The following is a 10,089-nucleotide window of genomic DNA, read 5'->3' on the forward strand; positions in this document are numbered from 1 at the left end:
TTACGTTACAGCCCATTTTTCGTGCATCGTAAAACCGAGGGAATCTCGTGGGATCGACAAGTTATTTGCAGGATCAGGGATTAAAATTACCATCGCTTTTGGGATCAGGAAACAAAATTTTGGTTGAAATATATACCTCGTTTTGTCCCTGAATTCACTTCATATCTATTTTACCGAAGTGACCGCCACTTTTGACACTGGTTGACATACTGGTTGATTTTCAGAAAAAATCGAAAAGCCCCCCCCCCCCCCCCCCCCCCCTCCCGAACCTGTTCACAGGCCAATTTTTTTGTGAAATTCTTATATTTCCCGAGCAAATTTGTTGTCTACGTCAGCAAGCTTTGATAATCCGGCTTGTCACTTTATATGTCAGGCGTGAACTTCATGAACGATTCCAAGATCAATGCTTTATACAACGTAAGCTTTGTCATTAATTTCCCGCATTCCATACATTTATGTAAACAAAAGACTATTTTAATTTGTGACGGTGTGGGAAGATCATGTGCTCTGCACTGGCCCTGCCAAGGCTCCTTTGATAATCATTATAAAGATAAACCAAGCATAGCTACTAAGCCTTATAGAAATTCCGTCCGTTATTATCCCTTTCTACCTTAGTACTCTAGGCCAATTTAAAAAAAAAAAATGTTTCTCGTACGGATTTAAATAAAAATAGCGAGCGGGCGGACGCTTTTTTGTTATCTTTTATTTATTATTTAGTTGCATTCCTTACCAGTGTTGTTCGACTTGCAAAATAAATCCGGCAAGGTAATTGACCTATCCAGTACAGACCTAGCGTACAAAGGCTTAAACATTTTGGCTTGAGTTCGTATTAAAACGCAGACAAAAGCCATGTCTTACAGAATTTCAACTATGAAAGTAACGCAAGTTGGTTTTTGTTCGTTTCAACTTTTTCAATGACAACAAAAGAGAGAGGCGGTCCCCAAAATGAAGCGGAAGGGGAAGAGAAACATTTGAATTGTTTTATTTGGCCTTATAAACTCCGGTCGCTCCTGCCCCGGTCCCGTAATTCTGTCAGTTTTCCCCAGTCATACAACAACTGAGAGTGACCACTCACAGTCACTTAGATAAGCTTCTATAGTTATTCTGAGTGGGGTTTTACCAGTAACGGTTTTGTTATTTTGTATGAGATTTCGTGTACTGACTCAGGTAAATAAACGTGTCGTTGTTGTTGTTGTAACTGCAAAGTGTATATTCTCCTTGCAATATCGATACCCTGTCATGCAACAAGGTGCTGAGAATTAAGAAAATCATCAACTTGGGATATTGCCTCGATGTACCACCGAATACTTGCCCCACGTGGCAGACATTCGAAATAGAAGGAAGGGAATATTCAGGCGCGAGCGCCACGCGCGCGGAAAGAGCGCGAAGCTGAGCTGCCTGCCGCTCAGCTAACAAATTCCATCCAATCTATAAGAAATGTTTGGAAATTTGTAAGGAGAATCGATATTTTGAACACGGGAAGATTGAAAAGGTTTCTGAAGTTGTTTTCGTTTTTCGGGTTCAACTTATTCCGGTGGTTAGGAGCGTTTTCGGAAATTGTAAAATTGCGCGCAATATCCGTACTCATTAGCACAAAAAAAAGCGCAAGTTGACTTGTTTATTTACTTTTGGGCCATCTTTGTGACTTGCAGCACAACACTGTTTACTTTAAGGAAATACTTCTTTTGTTCTGCAAAAATGCTAACAATTTATTGTCAAAGAACTGCTACAATGTGATTGTATCGAAGGAAATAACCTGCCCGCGCTTACAGGAAATGACTTCACTTCAAAACACTTTTGAAATGGTTTATCGCACTTTTTCTAGGCGAAATCTTTCAGGGTGCGTGCATTAGATCTCGTTATAAGTTAAGATGTTAAAGTGACTGGAATTCAGACTTTACAACTTAATTTATTTTTACGTGAGTTTTGGTGTGGTACGTGATCTGAGTGCTTATCCCAACATCCGAGTTTTAGATAATTCTTACGTCATCGTGTCTTGATCAAACAGATTGTGTAAACGCGGCGCGGGCGTCCGTGACAAAGCGAAATACCAACAATCTATTTCGGAACCGAAGGATGTTTACTCGCTAAGCAGATTACTGTTTTCAACATAAAATGCCGAAAATCTTTCAATCAAGCTCGTAGTTTGCTTCTTTTGAGGCAATTAGACGGCAAGGCAAATACTTTGGAAAGAAGGGTAAATTGGTTTTGAGAGCAAGAGCTTGCGTGAGTTACGATTTCATCCAATTAAAATTAATTACTTTTCAAAATAGCACTATAATAGCTTACCGGAAGTGGCGTATCATTGAGTATAATTCTTTTCCTATATTCTCTCTTGTACTCTTAATTTACGGCTCAAGATCTGGAAAATAAAGTTATCTTTAGTCTGCGATCGAAATTGCCTCATCGACATTTCCTATTTTTTATACGTTTTCTTATTTCGGCAATAGTTGGCAAACTCGATGTTTTATGTCATGACTTGTCGACAATCCACCATATCTAATAGGACACCCTATGTCAATATGTCAAATAAATACGGCGTAGAATTACATTCAGTCATAACCACAGTGGAGACTCTTTTCAATTCATTATTTTTCATTACGTGTATTTATACTTGACCTTTGTTATATAATCTCTCTGCGCGACACTCTGAACAGTATATCTTACCAAGACAAAAACAGCTACCGAATACTACAGATTTCGACCCTGCTTAGCAACAATCATGGAACCCAACTCATCGCAGAAGCGATCGTACTGTAAATCACTGAAGATTTCCCGGAGCAAATTATTCTATTACTTTGGACACTTGGTTGTTGTAATCATCGTGACTCTGCCAACAATTTTTTACGTTCTCCAGCCGGATCATCCTCCACACACCGACTTTAACGAGTAAGTAAACGAATACAATCCTTCGCACTATATTGTTTACTTGTTACACATTTTTATCGTCTTCCAGGCCCTCAAATTGTAGCGAAAACTACGGACGGATGAAATATGACAGGAAACTTAAATAATCTGAGAGAAACACTCGGCAGTCTCTATTTTTCTACTGCCATTCGTTTGATTTCCGCACAATCTGAGGGCTTGATCCCCTTTCTCCACTATTTAGGGCCCTCACTGGTTTAGGCTTGGAACACATATTAGAAGTATATTTTTGGATTTTGCATGGGTAGTTATCGAGGGTTCCCTGTGCGACGTAACTATGTAGTAAATGTACTCGGCCTGACAAATAGTTCAGTTATAAATTGCCGCAGTGGTTGCCTTAAAAATGCTGGCTTCAGCAGTGGCCTCCTTTCAAAACTTCGAACGTAAGGGATTTGTGAACAAAGACTTTTTCACCTTCCTATTCCGTAGGAAAGTAATGCAAATAGGAACTAAAAGCAGAGCATTCTATATTTTTTCCCTTTTGGCTTTTCTATTTTTTCGACTCACTTTTTGTGCGAACATGGCAGGCAAAACTCATCCAACAAAAGAGACACTGAAGACATGAGCACGGAAAAATTTGGCGGTTCAACTGAAAAACATGTCATCTTCTTAACTTGCATCAGTTTACGAAAACTTTCCGTTAGTTTGGGAGATTAAGGATCAGTTAGTGAAAAACTTTGAAGAGGTTCGTTTTGTCTACTTCATTTCTAAACCGAACAAGTAGGAGGCGTAGCTTGAAGGAGTACGTTGCGCGGCTCACGACCGCTCAGGAAAACGCAGTGCACTGATACATATTTACATGACATAGATATTTCTGCGATGTGTTATAAGCCTTAGCTTGAAGTTAAGTTGTCTAAATATGTTTATGTTATCTTTTCAGGGATAGCTTTCAGGGTATTTTTAGCAGGCGATGATGCATAGCCTGTCTCTAAACCTCAAATCAAACCGCAACCGTGACTTTAAGGCAACCTTGCCGCGACATGAAAACTCATTTGTTTGAACTTACTTCAAAAACTTCAAAACAGAACGCAGAATTGTTACAACGATGCTACCTAATACAAGGCTTAACTTTCTAAACGTGTTGCTTTTTCTAAAGCATTTGGGAACATAAACAAATAAAATGAAAGGCAAAACAAACAATGACAACCTTTCTAGTCGTAAAGCTTATCTTGGATAGTTTCAATTTTATGTCACTTGTGAATGAACGTTTTGATTTTTATTGCTATTTTCTTAATCCCTACAAATTTATATGCCACCTTAAATTCCTATTCTCAATCCGTTGCGTAATTTTATGAACGTGACTTTAGTAAACAAAACCGCGCACACGATGCACAGCTTGAAATATATAATACAATTACAAGGGGCGAAACTAAACGCCTCTTGTCTGCACGATTTTTCCAATTTTTCCAGGCCATTCCAAGGTCCAAATGAGTCACGTAGGTCAAAATATCGCTAGTAACGAATCTTGCTACGTCTATTACAATTTTACAGATTTAGGCTGCAATGCCGACCAAAATCACTGTGACACCGACTACCGATGACTAGCTGAATGCCACGTTTCTCCCTTTTATCAATGGATTCAAACATCTTTATCCTCGACCTGAAATGTTACGAGGTGAGCGCGCGCTTACATCTCGCGTGGGGCTTCTCGTGCGAGGCTTCTTGCGTGGGGCTATTTCACTGCAGAACGTAACAAAATGGAAAGGACTGTTTTAGATCAAGCGACCGACCACAGAATCAAACAAGGATCAGAAATTCGGCTTTCCTTCTTTTCAAGTGCTGATGTCCTTTTTATTACTCTGTTGCTGTAAATACGCATGACGTGTGCATTTCCAAGGGGACTAGCTTTTCACCAATCAAAAGGTACTCGTTATGTTTCCATTTATTTTTCTTTCGCTTGAATTAAATTAAGCATTCTTGCGCTGTCTTCAGCATTAAGTCACAAGACTTTTTCAGTGCCGATTCTCCTATGCACGTAGTATTTCAAACTTTTTTCAGGACAAATATTTAGGTATGCGACTGTATCAATTAACGTAAAAAGAAAAACAGAATTATGTCTACTAAAACGGGGATTAATGTGTGTAATCCTTTAACAATCTCCGGTTCGTGCTTATCGGCAAAGTCGACTTGAAAAACCAATAGGAAGAAAAATTTGCCAAAAACATCAAACCGACAGATGTTCACGATGTCATTTTGGACCAGGATGTGCGTCATGTATGCAATGCGAAAAAAAGCGTTGTCATAACAAAACATTATTGAATATACATAAAAAAGAAGAAATTTACATACAATAGAAATTAAAGCTAAAAGGGTGTTATTTTATCATGGTGAGAACAATGCGTTTTAAAAAAGGACACGATTGTTTATGCTTTCTACAGGCTGCAATAACTTAGGAGTTATTAAACAAGTCATGGCACCCGGAAAAGCGAAAGAGACAAGTCATTTTATATATGACAGTAAAACAAAAAGCGAATATTTCCTTCTAAAACTAATGAAAATTAAGGTATTGATGTAATCTGTACTGGGATATGCAATCGATTAGACCTTAGCTTGCTTTCCCTATTTAGGACGAACCCAAGCTAGTGCTCTTATCAGTCTGATGCAGAAAGCTATTGAGCAGTAATTTCATGTGATGCTGTTTAGCAGTTAAGGGATTGAGGGGTACTTTTGGAAGAATAGGGGAGGGGTAGGATGTATTGAGTTGTTGAACCGTGTTTCTGCACAGCATTAAACAATTTTGTTTGTATTAAATTCTTTTACAGAACTACTTCACCAAACAATAGTGAGAAGGTCAACTCGTCTTATCCCTGGAGGACAAGAAATCTGACATTTAATCAAGGTTAACACCACTATCTTATCTGGTTGAGTTCTCTCTCATTTTCGTAATCATTGCTACTGTTACATTTATAGCTCAATGGCCTTTTTTCTTTCAACAGGTCTTCCGCTCAGATGTAACTCGCCACTAATCCCTGATAATGAAACCAGCCAATGTCGACCGCCGTGCGCCTGGACCACACAGTCTCCTGTAACCCAGAGGGTGTACTACAGTATTATAGTGGTTGGTCTGTGGATGGCTCTAATCGCTACAGTTATCACATTTATCACTTGGGCCAGCATTAAAAACCTGTAAGTGTCGCCAGGCATTGCCCATCTAACTATGTAACACATCGAGTCTTTCCGGAGATTTTCCGAAGACTTTTGAAAGCTTTGAGAGATTCCCGAAGCTCTCCGAACACCTATCTCCCTGTATGTACGTTGCTTGACTTCGTATTGTTTTATTTTCAGCCGCAAGTTTCCACACGTTCTGCGTTTTCATATCATGGTCTGCTGTATTGTCCTTGGTGAGTCTATTTTTAAGTAGCCCTTGAAGAAGTTTACTCATTCATCGAGTAAAATGATCTTGCCTTTATTCCATTTAATTTGTCTAATTATTTTAATAAATGTTTTGGTAATAATTTTTTTATCTGTGCCGGCTGAAGTCCAGTTTTCAACTAATTAGACAAGTAATTGCTTTCATTTTTGTGACTGGCCATTGTTATTGCTTTCGTTCGCGGTTTTGACCCCCACCCCATGTCCTATCCTATCAGTTAAACTGGTTGGCTATTACCCCTTGCCCTCCACTTCAAGTTTCTACAGGCTGCAGACACTTAGAACAACGAAACATTGCACACAGAGTAAGAGTCGAGTAATAAAATAAACAGAGAGAAATTGTTTTCTTCTCATCTAGCCAACTGCAAGATGCTTCCCGTACATGTGCCACCAGAAAGGACTTTCTGTCGTGGACAAAAGTTTTGGCAGCCGACCGGTCACTCTTCATTAGTCACTGTTCTTCAAGGTAATACTATTTTCATAGTCATAGTCATAGTCATAGGGAAAGGGCCAAGGGGAAAGGGCGCAAGGAGGTTAAAACTAACTCCATGCCCTACATTTTGCGATAAGTGTGTGGTTTCTTAAAGTTCCCCTGTTGACCAAATAAGACTGAAAATGCAGGAGACGGGGCCTAATGTTTATCGTCCTTATCCGAGAAGATAAGAACATATAACCATTTTTAGATGTCATTACAAAAGGAATCACGGCTTTTCAATTATTTTAAGACCCTGAGTGTTGATCCGGTCTGGGAGTCGAACCCGAGACCTCCCGCACCACAGTCCGGCGCTCTACCAACTGAGCTAACCGGCCGGCGGTTCAATCACGGATGTTCATATTCCACCTTTTCCTAGTAGGATCACCTGTCAGAACTAATTTAGAAATAGAACACTCCGGATTAAAAGGCTGATTTGACTAATTTATATTGTTTTTAATACTTTCAGGAGCGTTTTCTCACTATTTTGGTCTGGCGCATTCTTTCTGGGCAATGTGTTTTATAGCAAACACCTATACAGTAATCATTCAAGACAACCGATCTGTCTTCAAACATCCAATCAAATTTCACCTCATACAGTCTGTGCTGTGCTGGCTGGCGCCCGCAGTCATTGTGGGATGCTGTCTTTACATCGCTCCTCCTGGATACAAGTTTCTCTTTATTGATCTTATGGCTGCAGGCGCTGGAAGCATTCAAATGGCTTACTTTGCTGTCACGCTTCCCATACAGGTCACGCTACTAGTGTCACTGTGCTTGCTGTGGTCCATTGTGTGGCATCTCAGAAAGGTACAAATTATTTTAAGAGCTTAGACGCGCAGCGCAGTATGTTTGACGAAATTCGAGGTGTTTGGAAAGCCGATGAAACACTGTCTCGAGTGTTTGATATATTTTTTCAATCGAAACAAAAACTGCTGAGTAAACGGAGAAATTTGTTAAAATCGGGTTTAAAAATCTATGCTAATAAAGACCAGGTATCCAAACCTCCTTTACGGTAAAATATGATTTTCTTTGTTTTAACTTGATGTCCAATTATTAATAAGTCTGGAGAACTGCGATTATTGTACGTTTGAATGAAGTCTTGATTCTCAGGATATGACAGGATAAGGTCGTAATTGATATTTTTCACGTTTTTTTTACACAGGCCCGCTTGGATTCCACTAAGCGTGTTATTCGCGCCAGAGAGGAGAGAGTTTCAATGCGACGAGTTGAGCGGCAGTTCCTGAGCATGGCGGTAGTGATGCTGCTTGTGGTGGGCGTGGTCATGTCAATCAACACAGTGACCATGTACGGTGTCAGGGATTTTGCACACGATGCTGAAGTTTACTTCAATTGTCTACAGGTAAGGCATCTCTTTAGGTCTTGTAAACAGCTGAATCAGCAGAATTTCACTGCTTTAATTTTGTTCCACATTCTGTCAACGTGCTCATGGATTGATCTCGATAGTACACACTTGTGTTATTAAACCAAATGATCATGAACCATGAACCCATTCTGATCCCAAGAGCCAATCAAATCATGTGTCTCCAAAGCCACCTGTTCCTCGTGCAAAAGGACAGGCTGCTCTAGATTGGGGACGAGAATAAATTCCCATCAGGCGAGGTGTCTGTCTTCTCCGGTTTCGGGGGGGGGGTGGGGGGGGGGAACAAACGCCCCCCCCCCCCCCCTATTTGACAATACGTTGATATCGTTAAGAAACATGACAGTTAAAGCTCAAGGTTTTTGTTATTGAAAGGCTTATTATATTATTGTGGAAGCTATGTATTTTATTAATGTGCGTTATCTTTTGGTATTTTCAGACCTCAACGAACTGCAAGTCTCCTTCCTCCAACACGGTGTTACCACTTATAACCGTCGTGGCTCCTGGCTTCGCGTGTCTCGCGTTTTTCTTCCTCCTGCTGATGAACAGAGACTGCCGTAACATCTGGATAGGATTCTTTCGTAAATTCACCAAGCTTTTTGAGTTATGCAAGCCACCTCCAATGAAAATTCGCGCCGACACAGATCGCTCAAGATGTTCATCTATGCTCACAGTACTGTCGGATCATCGGAGAGATTCGGAGCTGTTCCCTAGACATTCGTTATTTCTTCCGAGTGACAGTCCAAGATTGGATCTAAGTCTCACACCAACTAGATCGAGAGCTTCCACTCTGCCAGTCAAAACTCAGCGAATAAGTGTCTCAAATTTAGACATTGAAATTCTAGTGACCCCTCCCCCGAACGACTTCGAATCACGAGCAAGATGTCAATCTGTTCCGATATTTCTTCTGAACGAAACAAAAATACAGAACAATGATAAAAACAATGCGACTTTATCCTGGGTGAATACTCTACCGGAAGAGTTTAGTTCCGTCCACAGCGAGGATTCTGACGTGAATAGCGAATCACCAATGGACGAGGTGGGATACATCCGGGAAATCTCAGAATATTCTTCCAAGTTATAGCCAATGGCGAAAACAGTTGAAACGTGAAAACGACGATCGCTGGCGCTGAAATATGTAATGCGTTATAGCGGAAGAAGGTTTGACAAGAAAAAAGAAAAAAGAAAACATAGTTTTCTACCAACTGAGTATAATTATTATTGCTCCAGTGTAAAACAGAACATTAACGACGATAGATAACGCTAGATTGCGATCTTGGTAAAAACAAAAGTGAAAAGAGTTATTGTTTACTGCTTGAGAGAGTTTTACAATATTGAACTGAAGTTCTTTTTCTAGTAGCTATAGACATTGAAAAATCCACGAGCTTATGTACGATTTTAGTGATTTTTAATTACGTATTGTTATAATGTATGCTGTACACTGCATTTTCCAATAGGCCAAAAAAAAAGCATGTTTTGCCAAACACGGAAAAAGATATCTTAATCATTGATTTAAGTACGCGACATAAGCTTCTCTGTATCATAAAGCACACTTTCAAGAGAGTCAAATCCGTGTATATTAATGTACTATCATCAAAATCAGCTTGTGAAATGTTAAAAATAAGTCAAAACGAAAGAAGGAACGAACGAACGACCGAAAAATGAAAAATGAAAACGCCGCCGGGCCTACGGCCGTGTTTCCTAAAATTTTTTTTCCTCTTCGCCGTTGCCCGTCGTGTTTTATTTGCCAATTAAGTTAAGTTATGTATTTATAAAACGCACGTTCTCGTAGGATTACTCCAAGTGTTCCTGGTGAGAATGCAAGAGGGTCTGCAGCTCAATTTAGCTTCAATTTCAAACATCGCCGATCTACCAAACTTACTTTTGTATCTATGGCGCAATATGTGTGTGAACGCAACCGCTTACAAATCACATCTGACCAATC

The 10,089-nt window shown here is 39.8% G+C and overlaps 1 protein-coding gene across 1 annotated transcript; it reads left to right on the top strand.

Annotated features, from left to right (window-relative positions):
* Nucleotides 1-2,627: 2,627 nt before the first annotated feature.
* Nucleotides 2,628-9,759, top strand: LOC144660257 (uncharacterized). Its single transcript, XM_078520861.1, has 8 exons — nt 2,628-2,889; nt 5,688-5,764; nt 5,862-6,051; nt 6,211-6,266; nt 6,653-6,760; nt 7,236-7,573; nt 7,929-8,126; nt 8,584-9,759. Exons 1-8 carry the CDS (start codon nt 2,723-2,725, stop codon nt 9,226-9,228), a joined length of 1,779 nt encoding a protein of 592 aa, XP_078376987.1. The 5' UTR covers nt 2,628-2,722; the 3' UTR covers nt 9,229-9,759.
* The last annotated feature ends 330 nt before the right edge of the window (nt 9,760-10,089 follow it).

Source organism: Oculina patagonica, chromosome 7, assembly GCF_052425735.1.
Source record: "Oculina patagonica isolate OP01 chromosome 7, crgOcupat, whole genome shotgun sequence".
In the NCBI taxonomy this organism is placed as follows: domain Eukaryota; kingdom Metazoa; phylum Cnidaria; class Anthozoa; order Scleractinia; family Oculinidae; genus Oculina; species Oculina patagonica.